At 34.5% G+C, this 25289-nt stretch overlaps 1 protein-coding gene across 3 annotated transcripts in view; it reads left to right on the forward strand.

The window, feature by feature from the left end:
* The window catches only part of LOC129751859 (probable methylthioribulose-1-phosphate dehydratase), a 119985-nt gene continuing 94696 nt past the window's right edge, over positions 1 to 25289 (forward strand). The window contains exons 1-5 of one of the 3 annotated variants that reach the window (XM_055747622.1): positions 12 to 135; positions 910 to 933; positions 1096 to 1190; positions 1248 to 1361; positions 2527 to 2634. In XM_055747622.1, coding sequence (XP_055603597.1) covers positions 94 to 135; positions 910 to 933; positions 1096 to 1190; positions 1248 to 1361; positions 2527 to 2634 — 383 coding nt within the window. In that variant the 5' untranslated portion in view covers positions 12 to 93. Of the gene's footprint in view, positions 136 to 909; positions 934 to 1095; positions 1191 to 1247; positions 1362 to 2526; positions 2635 to 25289 lie in introns of all 3 variants that reach the window. The other 2 variants (XM_055747607.1, XM_055747616.1) reach the window with 2 other exon arrangements.

Genomic DNA, 25289 nt, shown 5'->3' on the forward strand with positions numbered 1-25289 from the left:
CTAAAGCCCTACAGTATTTTAGGGCTTTAGTTTATACGCCTTGCCCACTTTACGTTTCCCCTTCAGTTCACTATCATCTTTCTGTCGCTTAACATGGCCTCTGCGAGATCCTCAATCTATCAAGATTTGTCCGAGGTAAGACTATAAGAAATTACTTCATAACATTCCTGTTCGCAAATTAGGCCTTCCCGGTATGTTTTCCACATTGGCACGTCAAGTTATGTTTTCATAAATTTCATGCAAAAATAGTAAAACTATCAAATACACGGATGCTTGTAAAGATTAATACAAATATATCAAATAGTAGGTCGCTCTCTTTAAAACAAAACTATTCAATTCATTGCGCTAGTCTCTGGAGAAACACGGTTATTTCTACCACGTTCAAATTTTAAGAGCTCGCAAGGAATCGATTTCTTCTAATGTATCATAGAAATATAGGAATCAATATGACCAATTAATCAAATGTCCAACCAAGAGAGCTTTTTGTATGTATTTTTTGTTATTTACTACGCGATTGGAATCCTCTGCATCAGTTTGTATTGTAGACATGCTTGGATTATATGCTTTGTGTTTCCAGACTGCAAAAAAAAATGGTAGATGGATGAATGTTCGGTGCTATATTATTCTCTGTCTTATATAAAAAACCTTTAAGCTCACTTGTGTGTGAAATCAGTATCGATTTGTCGTTTTGTGATTTATCGCTGTACTCTCTGTGAAAGTTCTTATTCACTAGTTTTTGTTGTACGGGTTACTACTAAATATAAATATGGCACTTAAACTGAATTAACTTTAATTGTGTTTTCTCTTTCTTTTACCTTTATTCCCTTAAAAATTGCCCCACGAACAATATAAACGTTAATCATCCACATATAAACTCAAAAACACCCGTGTGTGCGTGTTTCCAAATAGATTTATGATAACGTTATAAATAAGGTAATTTTAGACCCTCACAGATGAAATACAAACTTTTTTCTTTGGTTTCCAATACTATTGATTTTGTTGGACATTATCTGAATTGACGTATGCAAAACGGATTTTTTTCATTCTTCTTTTAATTTAAACCCCCATCTTTATAAAACTAACGATATGTTCTAGGAACATCCCAGAAAACTCATCCCGGAATTATGTAAACAATTTTACAACCTAGGCTGGGTAACCGGAACAGGCGGTGGAATAAGTATCAAACTAGAGTAAGAATGGTTGAATATAACTGCAAAAACTGTATAAAACATTTTTAAATTTTTCAGCGATGAAATTTATATTGCTCCTTCCGGTGTGCAAAAGGAAAGAATTCAGCCTGATGATTTATTTATACAAAACATAGATGGAGATGATTTACAGCTTCCAGCGGAATATAAAAAGTGAGTACATGCAAGAGAAAACATGAGCGATATGAATAAAGCGCTAGTGGTGAGTCGTGAGTCAAATAATTCGATTGGCTTTAATATTTAGGTGTAATAAGTAAGTGTTCATTTATTTAATGGTAAGTGCTTCAAAATTTTGCCATTCTTAAATTCAAGGTAAGTGAAGGCCACCGAAGCATCTCAGCACCAACACGTGAAAAGGGTCTATGTTCATTTATGACGTTTCGAGAAAAACGTGTTTGAAAATTTTGCAATTGTTTTTAAATCGCTAATTAAAGTTCACGAGGAATTTTGAAAGTCTTTATGGTCAAAACGGTGCGTAGGATCATTCTGAATATGTTTTTATCGATACGAAAGTGTTATCATGAAAAAATAGCTCGCAATTGTTTATATACCCTAGCTGGAATATGAAATTCGTCTAAATGTTTTATACACCCTTTGCTTTGTACTGTATGTCTCATATGTGTGAGCGAGATGGTGATTCCCCTATTTTTTGTCAAAGGCTTATGATTCTCGCGATACGAGTGAGTGAGTAGCTTTCCGCATTCGTCCCCTTAATGTTTTGAATCTAGACCGTTTGCTTTGTTGTGAAGTAAAGGGTGTATAAAACAATCTGTGTGAGGATAATGTCATTTTATGGCTCTAAATTTTTTAGATCCTTTGCTCAAACTGCATTATAAATCTTACGAAAACTGAAAAACTAAAAACGGTTTTTGTGTTAAGTAGAGCTTATATTGGGCTATTTGAATCCACTGAAAACGGGTTTTGTTTACTTTGTCTTTTATACCCTTTTCTCATGTTGGTGCTGATTTGTTAGTTTTCTGTATTCATACCGCCTATTGTGATATCGATAAGCCAAAGGCAAATAAACGAAAAAATGCACTCTGAGAATCCTGTTGTTTACCATCAACCACCGCATGATAAAACCACTGACCATACTGACTGGACACTCGATTTCATTTTCTGGATAATTTTTCCAACAGTACGCAATGTCGATTCCAGAGTGCGCATCGATCGATTTGAAGAAATGCTATCCCAGTTAAGAAATGCACGAAGAAAAGAGACGACAGTTGTTCCAATTTTTTAAGCTTGTTATACCAATAATCGAAATGCAGTTGATTTGATCAGTGATAAAACTATCATTATTTTTTTCCCCTTGTAGACTTACAAAAAGCCAATGTACACCGCTCTTTATGTTGGCGTATCGCGATAAAAATGCCGGCGCTGTAATACACACCCACAGTCAAGCCGCGGTGCTTGCAACGCTTTTGTAAGTATATTTGTATATAAATAACAATTTTTAATTAAGTATATGTTCTGTTGCGCGAGCGAACGACAGACAGAAGAAGTGAAATTTCCGTATTTATAACAATTTTTGTATCCGATGCCTGCCCTCGCCAAGCCGTTCGCAAAATTTTAAAAAAACTTTTCGATCGTTTTGACTAGCAAATGGATTTCGTTCCCTTGAATACATATCTCTACCGATATTTATGATTTTAGATTCATTGTTACGTAATTTATTCAAGATTTTGAACATATAAAATTTAAATCAATTTGACTTAGCAGATTTCTTATAGAAAGCTTTAAACAGTAAACCTCCGAAAAAGGACATCATTTTAAAATTCCCGTATCCGCTGAGTACTCTGGCGTATAAATATTATTTGATTAGTTTTGAAATTGTGAAAAATAAATCTGCTCAATCATATCTGCCAATTTTAGGGTCACACGGAAATTTTGACCGCTATCTTGCTGTATCTCATTTTTAATTGGACCAAATTTCAATATTCAAAAGTTTTATTTTGATAACATAATCATCATTTTTACTGAATACACAAATATTACTGTTATTCGTAATATGAGAATGAAAACAAAAAAAGTCGTAGTTTTCGTACCCGGCTATAATGATGCGGGCATTTCACATTTTGTTATCGTGATTTCTTAAAAATTTTCACTAAACATGTCCACTTTTTATATACACAATGATAGATAAAAATCTCTTCAATCGATTGATATGCTGTATCAATTTGTATCAACGTTTTCCGATTTTTTTTTTTTTTTTTTTTTGTGGCGTTTAAATAGCTGTGGGAAGCTGACGCTGAAAGTGAAATGTGGGTAAAGGGGTCAGGGAAATAAAAGTTTAGAGTAGACAGCTTAGAATAGTAAGCGATCTTGAGACGTTGGTTATACCATCCTGCACTTCCTTAAGTCCACTTCAGATGAATATGAACTGAAAGCAGAACAAGATAGTGAACTAACCCCTCATGATACCAGTTGGAGGAAATACGTTGGCGGTTTGAGACAGGTCGCTTAATTAATCCCAACGAATCTAACTACAGTATTTATATATAATTTAAAACAATAAAATAAAATGGAACGCTCTCACCATGTTATAGAACTCTATGTTCAGCTGTTGATAAAATCCTTGGGATGAGAGCCATATGTTGCGAAACCATCTTAGGGGTCCTTTGATGTTAGGTGATGGCTTGAAGTTTACTCGAGTTATTTCAGACTCGACGTCCCGGGTCATCGTATAACCAATTGATTTGGCGGTAGTGGCGGTAATGCATGCATACATGAAAAACAAAAGAAAAGAGAAAAAAAAAGAAAAAAAAAAGGATTTTAGTTCATATGATCTTTTAATATATAAAAAGAAGCCCAGTTCAAACTAATAGCTCGAATGAATAGGAGAAGTAATCTACATTATTCCTATCACAGAATCACACATCACAGAATCATGCAAATTCATCAAAATTCAAAATATGGATACAAGAGCCTATTTTATCGTTTGAGCATAGCCCTACCCTACCCGCCTCACACAGTTGTCTACGTTTGAATAAGATTTTAAAATGATTAAGACTGTTTGTTTGTTACTTGAACTAAAACACTAGAAAAACAACACAGGAGATAGATATGTTTCACAAACATAAAACACGAAATATCATTTCCACCCAATTAGCCCCCAGTGATTGAAAAAAGCTAGATTTAAGAATAATCCCTCGTAATTCATAAACCGCAAATACACATCCACTGGAGCATTGGGGAGGAGAATGGTATTTAAATATGTTAACCCACTCCTTTCCAACTGTTTGAATATATCTGAAAAAAAAGAACCCAACCTCCGAATGATCAGAATAAAAAGAAATAAAAAAGAACAAACACAGAACAAATTTATAAGACACGAAACTTACTAAATAACAATAAAGATAAATTCAAAAATGAATAAATAAACAAAACAAACAAAGAAAAACACTTATAACATAGTAAATGAATGATAAAAATTAAAAAAATAATAATCTAATTTTGAAAAAGAAAAAATAATGAAAAAAAAACTAATGACAAAAAAACTAAATTGAAAGAGAAAGAAAACAACAACAAAAATATATAAATAAATAAAAATGAAAAAAAAAATAAAAAAAAAATAAAAATAGATAAATAAAAAAAAAATTAAAAAAAAAAGGAAAATAAAAACAAAAAAAAATTGTCTCATCCTTTTTCCGGGCTTGACACCGGCAGCAACGGTTCTCAGTATTTCTTTGTTTTCCTATTCTTTACTCAAAGAATATAAAAATAGAATTCCAAAATGTGTAAAATAATAATCGATCTATTAATCTTAAATAAATTATACTGACAAACTACACTACGGAAAACAAGTCAGCTAAGAACCATTCCAGGCGGATTTTTGTATCAACGTTTTCCGAATTTACTAAAAAATGTCGGAAGCAAGTCAGCAGCTTCACGCACCCCACAACCCCCCGGGAGAGCTTAAATCGAAAAAAATTCATGACTCTCTCGGCCGTGCTCTCGAAATTTGCTTTTCTATTCGGGATGCCTGCAGATGAATCTTTAACGTTTTGTAATTAGAAGAAATGTAAAAAAAGGTGCCGTTTAACTACACAGCAAAAATTATTTCCTGTAAAATTACGGCAAATATCCTGTAACAAAAAGGAGCAGGACATTTACTGCAATTTTACAGGTTGGAATAAAATTACGTGACATTTATGACAAATATTATGACATTTTTCCGGTGAAAATAAATGTAACACATATAACAAACAATGACTTTATTTAACGAAAAAAAATTGCAACCTCTTTTCTAACAACACTGCACGTATTTCACTTTTTCTGGCTGGACAGATCCGAGATCCGGTTGTTTCCGCTGGATGGGAAGGGAAGAGTATTTTTTTGGAAATAAAAATGTTTAAAAAACTAACCTTAGTTCGGGTGCGGGTATCAGATTCGCCCGTTCGCCGATTGTCAGGAATTGTTGCTGGTGCTCCTGAGATGATGAAAATTAGAAACAGTTTCGAAAACCTTTACCGGCTTAGCATCGTTGAATCTGTTGCTGTGACCCCCCGATTTGCACGGCCGCATACGACGTTGATTACCGTTTTTTCCAATGAGCAACTGCAAGAACTGGTCCGGCACAAAATAAAGAAACGGAACAAAATAAAACGTCGCGCGCAATCCTGTTGACGTTTCTTCCACTCAGATTCCAGTCGCTTTTGCTTTTTTCTTGTGGAATTGATAATCATTGGACAGCACGTAATTTAAAGAAATAAGAATCATTTAATATTACAGGAAATGTCCTGTAACAAAAAGGAACATGACATGTACCGTAGTTTTACAGGTCGAAAAAATCTTATGTGTCGTTAAATTACGCGCCACGTAATTTTATTTGACCTGTGAACTCTTTTCCGTTACAGGACATTTGCTGTAATCTTATATAATTTTTCCATTTAATTTTACATCAATCCATTGAAAACAATTGTTTTTTTTTTTTTAATTGCAGGTTGTATATATTTAAATGCAACCGTTTTCAATGACACGTAATAGTCATTATTTTTTTCTGTGTATGGCTTTTTCCTTCAGAGATGTCTTAAAAAGTAATTTGAACCAATTTTTAGGTCTTTTTCTAGTATTTTAAATATTTTTTGAAAAAAATATTGGGAATTACTAAGCAGTAAACTGAGTTTCAAAAACTAGTGTTTTTTTTGCCATCGAAAACACACCTAAGAATTTTGATAGTTTTTGAATGAAAAAGTGATATTTTGACAAACACATTCAAAATAAATGTTGAATATATTTGTTTATGGTTTGGTTTATTGTATTGGAAGAAGATTTAAAATTATTAAGATTTTATTTATAGATTTATTCAAGTGTCGTATTCTATGTGTGAAAGCTTTCATTATATGACTGTTCTCAAAAGCTTCCAAATGCTCTAAACTCTTCTATGTATTTTAGCCGGATATTTCTTCATTAGTATCACTTTAATTGAAATACCGATCTTATTCACGTGACAGTCTTAACCGAACTGTTCATCTCCTTTACTTCTTATCGTCTTCTCTTTGTTGCTTCTTATAATATCTGTTCGTGTGAGGGAATCGAATACTGACACGACAGCCTTCCACCCTTTAACATTCAATTATAGGGATAAACATTTTAAAATAAGTATTCAATTCAATTTATTGACGCCCACTTAGCTTTTTACAATTCAGATATATTATTTAATATAACTTACTAGCTGACCCGGTGTGCATTGCTACACCTTGCAAAAATAAATGTAATTTGTAAAAATTTATTCAAATTTAGGTTTTTGTAAGAATTTTTTTTAAATCAAACCTCATCATGGTTTAGAACCAACAATTTTGAAATGAGAGCTGCAGCTGGAGTTCCGTATTGCAACTCAAAGATGGTATATATTATTTACTGAAGCTTGATCTCTAAACTTGTTTTTCAAGATCTGAAATTTGTACTCTGTTCTTAAAGCTTCATAATGACTCAAATAATGTCAATATTTATGGATTTTCCACCTTTTTTCCCAAAGTGGGAACACGCAGAAAAATGAAATTTAGTTTCAAAGGAAAGTGCCGCAAAAACAAAGGATTTTTTCCTTTGATTTTGGGACAAATAAAAATTCCTTTGATTCAACTGCATTTTCTTTTGTTTCAAAGAAATGCTTTCCTTTGAATCAAAACTTTTTCTTTGTTTCAAAAAACAAAATGCTTTTGATTCAAAAACCTTTTCGTTTGATTTTATATAATATTCCTTTAATTCAACGGTATTTGGATTTCAATTTTAAAGCATTTGTTCTTCAATTTTATGTTTTATTCCTAAAAATTCTAGTACTACATATTAATTTTCGTCCTATTGGAAATAAAAAGAAATCAATTATGGTTTGAAACATTTTATTTCTCTGTAAGTAGATGTTCTATCTTTTACCACTTCACATCATCGATTTTCCCTTATATTGAATTTTTAAACCGCGGTTCATCTGTAAATAAAGAGTAGAACAAAATGTACACATGAATTTTTTACATAGTGCACATAATACAAATTTATTACAATTACGACATTAAGCAAAATAATTCTAACAATGAAGGAAATATTTTTTTTTACATACTGAACTTGTACTTACTGAACGATATTTGTTGGTAGCCAGTTGCCAAAAGGGTTTTGGCGTCAGCCGTTGTCTCCCTGGACCGGATCGGAACCGATAGCAACCGCTTATAGCCGGAGGATTGGAACAGTCAGTACAGTTACCTCTTCAAATTGGTTGGATGAATGGTTGCCCTAAAAAATTTTGACATGTTGACAGTTTATTTAAAATTGAATTGATTTTAAAAGACCTACCTTGGAGTCCACTATCGTTTGCCCTCTCATAGCTGTCGGAATTTTCCGACGCCGGATCTCTTGAATCCGATGCTGTCTGGGGTTGCACGGCAGGAAGATTCCGCTGATATAAATAAGTCTGACTGGTTATCGAAAAAGCTTTTCTCCGACCCGTTCACCAAACAGGAGCTAATGAAGATGTGTCAACTATTTGACGAAAAAATACTTTGATTCAAAAAAAAAAACATTCATCTAAATCAATGAATTTTTACATTGATTCTGCGTCAAAAAATAAATTCTTTAAATTTAAATTCAATACTTTGATTTAAAAACTTGGAACATTTGATTAAAGGAAAAATAGTTCGGTTCAATATAAAATTTACTTAAATCAAGGAAATAGGATTTTGTTTCAATGTACACAAGGTTTTTGAATCAAAGATGTATTTTTTTTATATCAATGGTACTACTTTTCGCTGCGTGAAGTTACGAACTTCCATAAAAACATTTGTTATATCTATTTTTGAGTTAACAACACTTATCATGGTATGAAAATTATTGATTTTATACAGTGCAAATATCTTTTTTTAAATAAATTTATTAAAGAAAAAAATATCAGTTGCAGCACTTAACAATTTCTCCGCGTTTTTTATTTTCTCTTTGAAAGTCAAATATTTAAAAATGTTGGCAAAAACAAATTTCTAAGTTAACATTCGTCCCGTATATTGGGGTAAGTGTAAATGCAAAGCTTATTTTTAGAGGCGTCAGAGTAATGGCTTCAAAATGGATTTAATACGTATATCTGTTTGTTTGTTTTATCAAGTTTCATTGATATATTTTCATTATTCCAGCAGTATAAATTCATGTTTGTTATTCCACTTTTAACGAATGCTGTTCAAAGCAAATGACCTTCATTTACAAAGACATTTAGAATTTTAAATATCCGCTTCAGTTTCAACATTCTGAATACCCTTCTGGTCTTTCCAACATATTGAATCATTTTGAAGCTGAATTTCTTCAAAGTTCGACGTTTGCCCTTGCCCCACCATGTAAGTTGACAGTAGAGAATATTGTTTTAAAAACTTAAAAAGTATACTAAAAATGTCTCATAAAAATTTGGCTTCCAGTTAAATATCAGTTCTTAAGTCTCACTTTCAAAAAAGAAGCGGATCAAAAGTCTCTTTTATGCAGCCATGTAACACAAAAACACTTTTCATGTGAAGTACGTACTTGAATTGGTATGTAATCAAAAAGTACGATATTTTTTTTCAGAATTATTTAAAATAAAAAGCTCCCATTTTCATTGCTTAATTCGTTTCAGTTGTGTATTTGGGCCAAAGTAACAGTTTTTAGAAGAAAACATATTTTTTCATTTTTTTGTATTAGAGAAAAGTTGAACGTTTGAACATGCTCTAGTGTTCCTTGAGTGAAAATTCTTTTGGAAAATGAATTCCCTCACTTTTGGTCAATAAAAATTAGTTCATTTCACTGAAACCTTTCACTAATGAACACGTCAGTCCTATCTTAACTAATTTAAGAATAGGCTCTTGATCATTTCATGGGTCGGATCGCATTTTTTTAACTTCTTTTTCAGTTAAGTACATTTTTACATGTTCAACATTCCGATCTACCTCTGTAGAAAACATCTTATTCATATTTCTGTTAACAATAAGATTCAAGAATAACCTTGTAAGCAAAATGGGTTAAAAAATTGTATGTAAATTCTTTACTTTAAGTTTTTTTTTTCAATTGTCTTCAAAGTGTCATACCATTATTTCATTAGCATCAGAACTTAATTTATATTTTTTAGACAACAAATGCTGTCTGGACAACAAATATGGAAGTGTTTTTGCAACTTTTTCAATTGCTTTTGATTCGATTAATAAAATACCAATCCGTGTCAAAAAACTCATCTAGGTTGCATATCGCCCCCACGTGGATAAGGAATATAGGTACTTGGTTGAGAAACTGGCGCCTAATTGTGAAATTTTTCCAGAGATCAATGAACAGTATGCTTTGGTTACTATCCACTTACGACGACGTTTTCTTGACCATAGAGACGAAAAGCAAACCCCTCAAAGAAAAGAAAATCTCTAAAAATGGATGCCATGACTTATCAATTTCAGATTTTGGCAAAAATAATGTATATGTTTTATTCGATCGGCAAAATGTCAATCTGGATCACATCTAGGCTTCATTTATAACCATGTGCATGTACAAATGAGCTAGGAATCAAGTAGAAAAAAAATCACACCACGGCTTCATATCGCCACCCCTTGCATTGCAAATATGCTTGGTTGAGAAATACGCGCCAAAATATTCCCACTGATCAGTATGCTATGCCATGGTTACTATCCTCTCGCGACGTTGGCTCGCGACGCCTCGACCATGGAGACGAAAAACAAACCGCCCAAAGGAAAAAAAATCTCGAGAAAATGGATGTCATGACTTTAATTTGGTTCGAAAAACTACAAACTTTGTATGGGAGCTTCCCCTCCCTTAAGTCGGATGGGGTTTTAACTATTATAGAAACCATCTCTGACCCCAAAAACCCTCAGATGCCAATTTTGACGATGTTCGGTTCAGTAGTTTCCGAGTCTATAGGGAACAGACAGACAGACAAACATTCATTTTTATATATATAGATTAAAACATGCGCATTTCCTAAGGAGCTACACTTGTACTCACTTACTGTTACATCCGTATTAGGATCGCGATATTATACTTAAAACTCGAATTTAATTCAACAAATTATAATCGCGTGTTTATATGTACTCTGGCAAATACAACTTAAACCATGTTGGTCCATCTAATGAATGTCGACAATATAACACTCTTCTTTTTCTCAGGTTGAACTGGTTGTATCTCTTGTTAACATATTAATCTTCATACCTCAATGGCCGTCGGATTTGGCGCCTAGGTCTTCCAGAGTTTGCTTGCTTGTCTGTTGTTTCCGGCTCTAGGTTTGCTTCAGAATGGTCGGCTGTTCCAGGGGTGAACCATTTTTTTCGATTTTTTCTGGTCGGGGGTCGTGCGAAAAACCTTGAATTTTTTGAATCACGCAAAATTTTCAACTTGAAAATTTTTCGGGAAAAAATCATTTTTTTCGATTTTTTCTGGTCGGGGGGCGTGCGAAAAACCTTGAAATTTTTTTCGGAAAAAAATCATTTTTTTCGATGTTTTCTGGTCGGGGGTCGTGCGAAAAACCTTGATTTTTTTGAATCACGCAAAATGCCGTTGGCCTGAGGCCAGTAGGGAGTGGTGTGGTGTAATTGAATGCCATATTGCTTGCAAAAGTTTTGCATTTCAACACTGGAAAAATTTGAACCATTGTCTGTGGTGAGCTTTTCCGGCAAACCCAAGCGCATGAAAATAGGGCGAATTCGATCAATAATACTTAAGCTTGTTGTTTGGCGCAACACTTCCACTAATCGGCTGTACAAATCGATTAAAACCAGCAAAGAATCTCCCGATGGCAAAGGACCAAGTATATCCATCCTGATATGATTCCAAGGTTGTTGAGGAAGCTCTCGTATAGCCATCGGTTCTGGCGGACCAGGTTGTCCAACGATTTGGCATTCCAGACATGTTCGTACCACTTTCTCAGCCTCCCGGTCCATATTAGGCCACCAAACCTCAGAACTTAATCTTTGCTTGGTTCGTTCTATTCCCGAGTGTCCAATGTGACCCAGTGCAAGCACTCGTTTCCGTAAGTTTGACGGAATAACCAGCCTATCACCTCGGAGCAGCACCTCATTAACCATCATCAGCTCGTCTTTGAAGGGCATGAATTGTTTATGCATGTCAGGCCATTAACCGGTCAGCAACGATTGCTTTAGTGATGACAGCTCATTGTCGGCTAGTGTCCCCTTTATAACTTCTTCGATCGAAATCGCCTCTGGCTTGGCACATTCCACTACTGCTAGTAGAGCTGATTCGCCGTTCTGGTCGTATGTCTTACACTCTTTAAATTCCACCAGTCGAGAGAGTGGATCAGCGATGTTTTCTTTGCCGGGTATATGGATGATTTTGAACCGGTATGATTGGAGTCGGAGAGCCCACCGCTCAATCCTAGGACACGGTCGTTGTTTGGAACCGAAAATAACTTTCAGAGGCTGATGATCGGTTAAAAGCATGAATTCCAAACCTCGTAAATACATTTTCAGCCTCTCAACGGCCCACACTAGTGCCAAAGCCTCCTTCTCATTTTGTGCATACGACTTTTCTGTTTCCGAAAGCATTCGCGCTGACAACACTGTCTGAGTGAAGTTGCTTGATAATTTTGTGGTCGAAGAATTTATAATATTTATCCTAAAAAATATATTGTGCGTTACTATTGGATATACTAAGTGAAGTGTCTCAACATGTTCTATCTCAAGAAAACGTAGTATCGATGAAAAAATGTGGAAAGTTTGTGTTTTTTGCGTTTTCTCATTTCAAAATGCACCCGCGCGGGGGTGTGGTGCTACGCCCTCCGAACAACATCAAGAATGCCGATCATCAAATAAGCCAATGGAGAACTTCACAACAGCAATCCGTTTTCCAAGATAAGTTTCTCATTCTATTTCACTATTAATTATTCACATTGGTGATTAAAAAGTATTAATTTTTGATAAGTGATTTGAGAATTTTTTTTTGACAGCATTTGCATATAGGAACGAAATATTTCACTACATTCAAATTCCCATCTAGGAACGAAATATTTCGTCATTGAACTTGATACTATTAAATCTTGCGTACAAGTTTACCAACAAGAAAAGCTCGGATTCTTCTACTTGGGGTGCTATTATTCAAATCTACCTTTAGGCGTTTTTTTGTGTTGAATCATGTAAGTTTTAGATAAGGGTTGTTTCGAGACGCGGTGTCGTAATTTTACTTTTTTCTGGTGTAATCTATCGAATTAATGTTTTTTGGCTGGTTTTTCAGTAGCGCGGTGGTTAGTTTTCGTCGTATCAAGTAAAATTGCAATAGAAATTTAGTGGTTTAGTCTGTTTTTGAATGATTTTGTGATGTTAAGCTTGAAGAAATTGTTGTTGCAATAATGGCGACGCTAGGAAGATCTGATTTGAAGATAGTGAGCTAGTGTTTTAAAAGCTTGCGTCATACGTGTGAAAAGCTCTACGAAGTTGGTTATTATTATTCATTGAAATATTGCATACGAAATGTGATTCCCCTGGTGGCAGGTTCTGAAATGATTTTTTTAAGATGGAAATATGTTTAGGACACCGTGGATTGAAAAGCTAAGTACCTGCAGTAATTAATTTACTAACAAAGTTAATTCAAGATGATAAGTGCTGCGTGTGTGTGTGTGTGTGTGTGTGTGTGTGTGTGTGTGTGTGTGTGTGTGTGTGTGTGTGTGTGTGTGTGTGTTTGTTTGTTTGTTTGTTTGTTTGCACACACTCGTTGCTCGTTGTTTTTCTTTAGTACAAAAAACATTAACAAATTATAGTAGCTATTTTTTTAATGATCACCGAGTTACCAGTCTAAATAGGAGCAATTTCCGCAATAAGACAAGAGAAAAAATTATTGGCAGAAGTCACAGGTTCCGCTCTAGGACTGTTTCTCTCTCTTCAAATTGCATGTGCAATTGCTCAGCTTAGGAGCGCGGGTGGGAACATCTGCTTGCGCGTATGGGTTAGCTAGAGGGCAATTCGGCGGGGTTAGCGGCGCATACAGTGAGTTTTTTTTTTTATTGTGTCTGTGTGAAAATATTGGAATTCTGGATTAGATCGGTTCAATGTTTTCACGAATAACTGTAGTTTTGCAAACATGTTAATTGTTGGAGGAGTTTGAATCTACTACTTTTTTAAATTGCTAGTGGGTGGGGGATGGTTTCAATATTCCTACAAATATTGAGTACAGCGAGGTCATTTGATTGAATTTTTAAATTTTTGTTATTTTTCAATTCTGTTGTTCTGATTTATTTATAAACTAGTTGATTTCCTGTTATCCACGTCTGATTTCATGATGGTTTTTCTCAGCATATATATGCTCATATATTATTCATTTCAGATTCGAATCCTTTTTAAATAACTTATATTTATTATATTGTTTTATATTTTTTATTAATTTTAACATGAAAGGTCAGAGTATGGTTCTCAAAAATTCAAAGTATCTCGAGTGTAAATAATTAGAATATTTAATAAACAATGTAACTTATAGCGGGTTCGTCATTTAAAAAAAACTTTATTTTAAATTATTATCCAGCCAAATTTCTGTTTTATTCAAATCATATCTGATGATAGTCGAAAAATGAATATATTTCACAATACAAAAAAAAGTTGTATTTTTTATATTCGGATTTTTAATCGCCATTTTCACTAAGCCAGTTGTTAAAATCGTTTCTATAGATTTTGAATACAGCCTGTATTCGATATATTTCTTGGAATAGGTAACAATTTTAAATAATCAAAATTGAGTGTCATCAACAGATAACTGATTCTATTTTATTCTCTATAGATAAATTTTCCATTATCACAACCCATTATTCATTTTGGCATTTTAAATCTAACTTTTAGAGTCCTTTGATTGTAGCAGATTAGAGGTTTCATATGATCAAAATGAAATTATTTTTTCATCCAAGCAATAGTTGGATATACAGTGTTGAACATTCGTAAATTGTTCAATTTTTTGTTGTTGTATAGTATTTGATCACCACTTCATAAATGAATATAAAACTTTATACAAATTTATATAGACATAACATCAATTTTTTTTCAGGTGCGTATCCTTTTTTGACAAAAATTGTTCTCTTTAATAAACTGTATATTCATTCAATATTTTGAGTAATTTTCCTTTCCAGCAGATATTTTATAACCATTGTATATTTTTTTAGAAGGAATGCATCTGGGGATAACCTAAAGAAGTTTTGCAAGCGGCACGGGTAGCCGGCCATTGTAGGTTTCTGATGGTTGGATGCCTTCCTTCGACGAACCATCGGACCGTGGAAGCCCTAGAAGCAATTCGAAGGCCAGGCCACACAGACATAGGCAGGACCTTGCTACCGATGGGGGACCCTTACATACATACATACATACGACTTTTCTGTTTCCGAAAGGCCTTTGCTGATGTAGCAAATGACCCGCTTACAGTCATCCTTTTCTTGGATTAGAACGGCACCAAGTCCAGTGAGACTTGCGTCGGCAATCAATATTGTTTTGTCTAGTGGTGAGTAGTAGCCTAGATTATTCGGGTTCGCCATAACCGCTTTTATCTTCTTAAATGCACTATCATGCTCCTTTCTCCAACGAAAAGGGGTGTTCTTCTTCAGCAGACTACGTAGAGGGGACGTTCGAGTCTCTAAATCCGGGATAAATTTTCCCAGGTAGGTTATTTATTAACCCCAAAAAACTGCATAGCTCCTCCGTAGAACAAGGGCGCCTAAACGCTTTAACTGCTTCCACTTTATCTTCCGATGGGCTATTGCCTTTTCCAGATAGACGGTGTCCAATGAAGACCACTTCTTTTTTTCCCATTACACACTTTTTTAGGTTCACTGTTACACCACTTGATCGGAATCTGTCCATCACAAGACGCAGGGTTTGATCGTGTTCACGTTGGGTGTGAGCATAAATAAGCACATAGTCAATAAAAGCCTTCACTCCGGGAATCCCAGTCAGGATACGCTCGATAACATTTTGGAATATTTCACTGGCACAATTAAGGGGGCATCCATAAATTACGTAACGCTCCTAGGGGGGGAGGGGGTAAGCTCGAGTGTTACGAATTGTGACATAGGGGAGGGGGGGAGGTATGCTCATCGTTACGTAACGATTTTTTCTTTAAAAAATTCAGTTTCATCGCAGCTTTTTTATGTCATGCAATTTTTGCAGGATGATATGCAATCCAAAATAAGTTTAAAATTTGTAAGCTTCAACATGATTGGAACTGATTTGTATCCTTTCCTCTTTTAAGATTCATAGGTAGATTTCTTAAAATGTGTTTTGAATATCCTCTGAAATGACCGTTGCAAAACCGAATATGAGGTACATCTACCCGCAAGAACTCAATTCAACCTTAAGACGGAAATTTTACTATTTTTTATCAATTGATTTAAAAAATGCAATTTTGCTTATTCTGACGAATATTACTAAGTGGAGTATATCTTGCATAACAAGCTATGCTCTTGTCACAAAATAAAGTAAACAAGGTGGATCAGCAGTTAACAAACATAGAGCAACTCGTAATAAGACAATCAATTTATTTTTTGAGAGAGTTATCATCAATGAGTACTAAGAAGCGATTTGGATAGATATTAATTCCGCTTTTACGATAAATTTTTTTTAACTTCGAAAATCAGTATTTAAAAACGTGAGAAGATGGGGGGGGGGGGGGATAATTATCAGCGTTACGTAATATTCATAGGGGGGTACGTCGAAGCGTTACGATTTGTGACATACGGGGGGGAGGGGGTTAAAAAAGTGCATTTTTTGCGTTACGTAATTTATGGATGCCGCCTAAGCCCAATTAAGCCCAAATATAATAACCAACATGCGTTGCAAAAGTTGTTATCTCGCGCGAATCTTCTGCCAAAGCTATTTGATGGGACGCCTTATTAAGGTTCAACTTCGAAAACCACTGACAATTGTTCAAACACGGAATAATACTGTCAAATGTCGGGAGAGGATGGTGCTGTGGGATTACAGCTTTATTCGCATCCCTCATATCAACACACAATCTAACTTCTGATAGGTTTCCTAATTTCGGTCTGACAACTAGACAGAGATCCATAGAGAATCCCGCGGAGCTGGTTCTAAAATGTCCTGCTCTAGCAGCCTTTGGATTTCGTGCTCAGTTTTCTCTCGCAAGGGAATGGGAATGTGACATTGAGTTTGCTGGACGGGTTTTACACTTGTGTCTATGGTAAGCTTTGCTTCTACCTCAAATATTTTCCCAATTTTCTCTTGATCTTCAAGAGACCAAACACACGTATTAATGTTCAAATCTCAACTCTTTTGCAGTTTTTCTTCCCACCAGAGAAACACCGTTGCCTTCTACTACATAAACATCAGCTTCAACCGACCGATTCTTCGTAGCAATGGCAGAAGAAAACATTCCAACTACATGGATAGGATGATTCCCATAGACTTCAAGCGCAGACACCAGATACCCAGACTGATCAGTGGCGGTTGAGCCCATACAACTACAAATCGCCCAGAATCATACGCCATCTGACGGGGCATCGTGAAACCATTGTGCTTCATCAAGAAAAAAAAAATACACTTGATAATTAACAAGCCAAATTAAAACTGTCTTGATTGAATCACCTATTAGTATTTGAAATGATATCTTAAAAAAATTTAATGTCTTCAATGTTAAATCGTTTACTTTAATTTACTGTATCATAATTTCGGGATTCAGTTTTGATTTCGAAATTTATCAGGCTGAGTGACAGTTGAAAATTTAAATGTCTGTAAATTATAAATAATTCGGAATTGTTCGTCCTTATCCGAATGATTGATTTATTGTTTACTTCGACAAAAAAAACTACATAGAACTCCATAATTCTGGATTTGGGGAAAATTAACCTTAAAAGCGACCATTTTTTAAGACTATTTTTCCTGTCTTAATCCGTACACGAGAGCAAGTGTGTGTGATAAATGTCAACTAAGAAATAATTTCTTTAAAAAAATGGTTGGAAAACAAGGCAAATATGCACTGAATTTGGAACATTTCAAATAGTCTGTTTAAAATCCATTTCCCTTTGCTTCTAAAAACAAACTTCTTTGATTTAATTTTTTTTTTAAACAATAGTCAGAAAGCAATTAGTTAACAAAACTAATCCATTCTTCAAAAAATTATAATTTTGAATAATGTTCATTTCAATGTTCCTTAATTGCTGTCCAGTAATCAAGCAATTATTTCGCTGTAACTAAACTTATATATCGAGCTCAATGCTTTTCCACATCCCCAAAACTAATTTTGAATGGTAAAAGAACATTACTATCTTGATGCAAACGAAGGCCATTTTTATTTTAGGTGTGTTCAACGAAACCCAATCGAAATCAATTGAAATGGATTGACAGTTGATCAGCTGTTTTTCCAATTGACTTCGATCGATTTCTATTTGGCTGTTGATTGAACAGTCATTCACTAATACTAACGCCAGAGTGCCTCAAGTAGGGTGGGTGCATACTGAGGAAAAGTAGGCAAGGGGTACTAAAAGTTTCTCATTGGTGGGGGGTGGAGACGGTGCGCTTTTTGACAGCGAATTGTTCGCCTACCATGCCTACGATTACGATTGCCTGTCACAAGAGTCACAAGATGGACGATTCCGTGCATTGGTATAAGAACACACCTAGCTTTACCCGCTTTGACTAACGCACAGGCGCAGTGTTTTCAGATGTAATTTTGTTTGCCAGCTTCGTTCAGAATTCGTAAGGCGGTTTACTCAAGGCAAATTGTAATAAATCCATCATTTTGGCCATTTCAATGGCAATTCTTTCCCGTCCTCAAGTTGTCTGAAAAATTTTAGTTTAGGAAGTTTGTTGTTCGACTCGAACTAAATTAGAATACTAGAAAGAAATTGTGTTTAAAATTAAGAGCAATTTTAAGGGACAAGGAAGGCACAAAAGCGAAAAATTTTTGCTATAGGAAAATAATTATTATTGTAAAAACATGTAGGTAATCATGATATTATGAAATAAAATACAGTGGATCAGTTTTATATTTTATTTGACATTTTAATTTAATTTAATTTTCCCATTTCCTTCGGTGGGTCATCACAATTCTTGTGCAACTGAAGCTAGTGCACCGACTGACACCGACACCAACGCAGCAACACCAAAACAGCATCGACCTATACCACCAGCACCGCACCACCGAAACAACATTAACTCTAATGACACCACTTTCATTTTCATAACATTTGCGCTTATTCATGAGCAGCTGCAGCAACTGATCCGATTGACACCCATCACACCACTATAACTCAGCGCCACCGGCACAGCACCACTGGCACAGCACAACCGACGCTCCACCGGTTGACTACACTTTCATTTGCACTGCAGTTAGTCAAAAACAAACCCAAACAGCTGTTTTTGACAGTTATCAACTGCATGTGTGTTGGTGTAATAGAAATCGATCGAAACGAATCCTGCCTCCGAGCTTGATCGTTTTCGATTGGTTTCGATCGATTTCGATTGGCTTCATTGAACGTCAATTGGATTAGATTCGATCAAAACATTGGCTGAGTGAACAACCATTTACCAATCGAAATCGATTGAAACCGATTTCAATTGGCTGTTGAACGGGCTTTTTCTTGTCGTTTTATGGAATGTCAAATATCGCATGTCTGTGTGCGTGAATTTATTTAATGTTTTGATTTCGATGGGGACGAATTCACGTTCGTTTTTTTATACCCATGATAAAATCAATTACACATGCGATATTCATAAAACATAAACAACAGATCAGGAAAAGCTAAGCTATTCTCATTAAACAGACTCGGATGGGTGAGATTGTTTGTCAATATTCTTCATATTTCAATTAACGCACTTTGTTAAAAATTTTACTAAATTTGCGGGAAAATGTTTACAAGATGCGTCATCTCGGAGTCCAAAATATTGTTTCGAGAACTGCCTCGTCCGGTAGGCGGTAAAAGGGCTCGTTTAATATCCAAAATTAGTTCGATGTTTTGAAAAGCAGACATTTCTCGAATGTGACTAAGTTTTTCATCGAAAGGAAAGATTCAGGATTTATTCGAGAAAAAATTGAATAAAATTCTGACACCGATTTTTTATTGTAGATGGTGACTTGATAGAATATTTCTTGAGTTTGTTTTGATTAGGTCGTATGAGCCACTTGACGTGTTTTGAGAAAATCGCTGTTGAAGTTTTGTGACACGTTTTTAATTCTTATATTTAAAATATCGTTCCAAATTATCTGAAAATTTCGTATGCGATGCACAGAGGAATACACAAAAATACTCTTGTGCATTAAATATAGGCAATGATTAAGTTGTTCAAGTGAACATGTACATACAACCTTTTACATTGCCTATGTGGTTGAAACGTCGTTTTGCAAGTTGATAATTTTTTTACTTGAAACATGGTTTTATTTGTCTTTAACTTCGTTGATTCCGACTAACTTGCTTCTAGTACTAAAGAACTGCGATTAATATTCTTATGCAGATCTGTATACAATAACTGGGATGCGATTTGAAGGAATTTTTGAAGTTGCAATTTTCAAGAACCTTTAAAATAAGGAGAAAGGAGAAAGAAAACTTACTTTTAAACACCTGGAGTGCTGTTTGGATCCCCACGGGTGATACGCGCTCTACAGAATAACCGAATTCTCCGAATTGAACAATTGATATGGACCGGGTCTTGCTGAAGTCTCTAAATCGGCTTCGTTCAAATAGCTCTGCCAGTAAAAAATCTCCTCTTCACCGCTGTAGCAGCCTGGAATCGGTGCTGCGAGGGATTGCTTGCATCAGGAATTTATCAATCTGACCGGCCAGCTGGTTATTCTATTTGTGATTCCAAAAACTACGGTAACTTCACCACTGCCACTGTAATGAAAAAAAATTCAAGCAGAAAAGTTTTCCAGCCTTAAAAGAAACGTTTTTTGATCTTACCTAGTAACAGCAACGAATTAATTTAGCTTAAAACACTCTAAATAACCATTTACGTTCAAATTTCTAAATTTTTCGACACTCGGTGATGCGCTTTCTGCGAAAATGCATAAGGTTGCAAAAACCACCTTAAGGTGCATTTACAGTTCTTTCGAACGTGAAAATGAAAAAACTTATATTCTTCAAAAACTCGACTATGCTGCATTTCATGGCTGCGAAACTAGGTGGAATAGATGTGGAATGGTTGAACGATTATTTTTGAATTGATTTCCTTGTTTAAAGCCCTTTAATATTAAATTTATTTCAATTCCCCCGATTTTCACTGCGGAATATTTTTTCCGCGTTCACTGACATTCCGCTCGAAGTGTAAACGCACTGAGCGAACGTGAAAACGGAAAACGAACAAGAGTGGTGAATATAAATTCCGCATTCATTTTCACGTCCGAATGGCAATGTGCATTCTGAAAAAAATTTCACCGATGACGGAAAAATTTTTGCCTCCTTTAAAACCCGCTTGGGCATCATTTAATTGCACCTGTTGAAGAGTTTCTCGACAAATAAATGTACCTGTTGGAAGAGCTTCTCAACGAATAAATGTAAATGAAGATCATCGAATGGCCAGATTGCATTGAAATAAAAAAAAAATAGATTCCGCTTTGTTCACATGTGTGTTTCAGAAAAGGTATGGAAATAATTATAAAAATTTATGAAATCATTCAAAAATAATGTGTTTTAAGGAGAATTGAAAAGCAGAAAAATTTACAAACAAAAGAGTACTGATGCATTTTAATTAAATAAAAACCTTTTCAATTGTTTCACTAATTAAAAGTAATTTTGAAATTTTTGTTTGTCAATTTTTAATCAAGAACAAAAAATGGCTATCTTGTAGAAGTTATATTCATAACGTCCTTTCAATAAGTTTTTCAAAAGAAACGAATCGCTAAAGCTCGTTACTCCTTGATCGATAAATACTTTTTGGGAGTACTTTAAATTCATAAAATTTAATTTAAATTCATTGTATTCAAAGATAAGAACTTTGGGATTATTCGATTAAATCAATCATTTTCAAAGCTTAATACGTTTTGAAGAAGAACAATATGTTTTTTTGAGAAATTTGAATTTAAATTTGAGCATTGGTTCGACAAGTATCGATCAAAACATTGGTTGAATGATCTGTCATTTTCCGATCGAAACCAATTTCTACCCGCAGTTGAACAAACCTCTTACTAATTTTGAAGATTTGACCGATTTGACATTTCACTGCGGAATATTTTTTCACTGTGGTGAGTTCACGTTCACGTTCGAGTTCGAGTTCACAAGAACTGTAAACCGGGCTTTAGCGAACAGCTATTTTGCGACCTTTGGTTTACACGGCAATGCAGTGCAACGCAAAACGTCGTTAAAACCAAATTGCACTCGAAAACTAGAAAGTCATTTTACGTCTTAAATTCAAATCAACTTATAAAAGTTACTCATTGTTCGAATAAAACCAAATTTTTACCTAACATAGAATAGATGTTTATCAATCGTTTAAAGCCAATAACTTAATTTTGTTTATATTGGTTTATACGACCTAATCAAAACAAACTCTAGATTTCGTAGTTGCGTTTTCCATTAGTTTCTTCTGTAAACTACACATTGCTTTTCAAATTTTGTAAATATCACCTTTACTTTTATTTATTTGCAATATACAATCAGTGGAATGTTTTTTCGATGTCATTTGTCGTATTCTCAACAATTCCTAGATCGTTTTATAACTACTTAAAAACAATTGTGTCGTTACAATATTTTTCGGGATACTTGAATTATCCTTGACGGAGGTTCTGGGGGTTAACGAAATCTTGCAGTTGAAAGTTATCTTCACAAATGAAGCAATTGTTAGGCAGCTATTTATTTCGGCAATTCTTCTTGTGAATTGAGAATGTGTGATTTTCAACCACATCGGAGATTTCAGAAAACGATTATTTTTCAATCACAACGCAATAAGGAAGTGTAGCGGACAATCACCAATACTCATCCAACTGAAATCGTTGAGAAATCATCGCTTTAGTCGTAAATGATGGCAACTCATAAAAGTTTACTGATGAGCTCTAACATCAAACAAAGCGTCGTGCAATATTGCAAGTGTTATTTGAATTTATTTTGATTGATCAAAATTGAGTTATGAATTTCTGCACATATCGTTTCAAGCAATGTTGCCACATCCAAATCTGTACCGCTCATCGAAAAAATCTTTTTCATCTGTACCGAAAACTCAAAAATCTGTACCAAAATCTGTACTGAAGAAAACAAAGTTCTCCATTCAGTTTGTTGATATGTGAAGATTTTGTTTCCTTTTTTTAATTAAAAAAAAAAGGTAGATACTTTATTGCACATACTACAGTTTTTTAGTTAAACAATGTTTGTGAATCTCATTTAATCATTTTTATTTTCTCTCTTTGAAAAACTGACATTGAAAAATATTTTTCATAATAAACACTTCCTGATGTTCATAATTTTAATACATAGTTTTATTAAAACGATTTTTGAGCGTCATATTTAATATGACATTTTTAGATCCACCGTTTAATCTTAAATACTAACTTTTCGTTCTAAAGATAGCGTGTTAACACTCAGACGCCTACGAATTTTGGTTTAATTGGCATTTACTTATGAGAAAATGCGCTCAACCACTGCTGACGAGTGGGGAATTATAATCAGATATTTAATTATGTCTGTCAGCGTTACAGTTTGATTTTTAACATCCTTTATATGAGCGTGTACTTCCCAGTAAGGAACTCCTATCGTCAGAATAATAAAAGCAAACTTTTGACTTTTTTTTATAAAGATTTCAATAAAATGGATGAAAGCAAAGTGTAGATACTTTTTTCAATTTTGAAAAGTCAAAAATCTGTACAAATCTGTACCAAATTTTGAAAATCTTCCATCTGTACGTACAGATTCTGTACCAAAAATGAGCTCAAAAATCTGTACCTGTCTAGATAAATCTGTACATGTGGCAACCATGGTTTCAAGTGAGTTTCCTACACACTCATCTGGCGCAACCCCTTATAGTGTAGTTTTGACCCGTTATCGGAAAAGACTGGGTTAACTCCTTTTTCATGTAAAGTCCTTGTACCCCTTATAGTGTACACAGCATGTACGTCAAAGCGGAGGTGTAAATTAGTAATGTACGCATGTAAAATCTACACATTATTTTGGAATCCCGCTTTGCGATGTCAGCCCTTTGATGTTAGCCCTTAAAATGTCAGAAGGATGGAAAGAAAATAATAAAAACAAATCAGTTAGTTTTGAATTTCTGTATCCGGCAAGGTATAATTTTCATGCTCCTGTTATAGAATAGGAAAATATTCAATCAACTCAATCAATTGAACTGATCTTTCAGCATTAACCGATTCATTGAATCGTCGAACGAGATCGGTTACGGCAGAAAGAGTTCTATATTCTGAATTACAAGTTAAAAAACTACCCTTTATTTAGTAAGCCAGCTTCTCTAAATCTATATATATAAAAATGAATGTTTTTCTGTCTGTCTGTTCCCTATAGACTCGGAAACTACTGAACCGAACATCGTCAAAATTGGCATCTGAGGGTTTTTGGGGTCAGAGATGGTTTCTATAATAGTTAAAACCCCATCCGCCTTAAGGGAGGGGAAGCTCCCATACAAAGTTTGTAGTTTTTCGAACCAAATTAAAGTCATGACATCCATTTTCTCGAGATTTTTTTTCCTTTGGGCGGTTTGTTTTTCGTCTCCATGGTCGAGGCGTCGCGAGCCAACGTCGCGAGAGGATAGTAACCATGGCATAGCATACTGATCAGTGGGAATATTTTGGCGCGTATTTCTCAACCAAGCATATTTGCAATGCAAGGGGTGGCGATATGAAGCCGTGGTGTGATTTTTTTTCTACTTGATTCCTACACTCAGGCAAATTCTTATTATAATGTTCATAAGATGCGTCTTATGAACCACTTTTTAGAGTGCAAAATTGGTTTTCATAAGAGTCTTATGAAATTCTAACAAGTTTCATAGGAACATCTTATGAAAAATAGAAGATACGGCATTGTGAAAATAAAATGAACACATTCATTAATTCCTTCAGTTTTTTTCATCAAAAACCAAAGAACTCTTGTTAAATTATATGTCTTCCTAAGTGCATAGTTGAATGTGATTTTAAATGGTAAGTTTTAGTTTAAGTTTCAATTTTTGCTAACGTTGAATATATTTGCAAACTCAAAATACATTTTTGGTTTACTTTTCAGCATATACAGTATACTGACCGGCACAAAGCGCAAAGAACCGGATGCGGAAAAAAACTTTATTAGAACCGGGTGTCGATTTACTGCTGATGGTGAGCATAGTGCATCCATGATGTTATTTCAAACGAATTTGACGAAAAATAAATAGTAAACAACAAATAACTTGAATTTTTATCATTATACGTGACATTTCATGTTTCCATAAGATCCTCTTATGAAAAGCAAAAACCGCTCATTGAAGTTAGTGTTCATTTCAGAATTCATTCGCGTCATAAGAGAATCTTATGAATTTCAATGATTTTTCTTATGGCGCCACTTCATAAGAGAATCTTATGGCATGTATAATAGTATTTTTCTGAGTGTAGCTCATTTGTACAGCACATGGTTATAAATGAAGCCTAGATGTGATCCAGATTGACATTTTGCCGATCGAATAAAACATATACATTATTTTTGCCAAAATCTGAAATTGATAAGTCATGGCATCC

The sequence above is a fragment of the Uranotaenia lowii genome, chromosome 1, assembly GCF_029784155.1.
Source record: "Uranotaenia lowii strain MFRU-FL chromosome 1, ASM2978415v1, whole genome shotgun sequence".
NCBI classification, from domain to species: Eukaryota; Metazoa; Arthropoda; class Insecta; order Diptera; family Culicidae; genus Uranotaenia; species Uranotaenia lowii.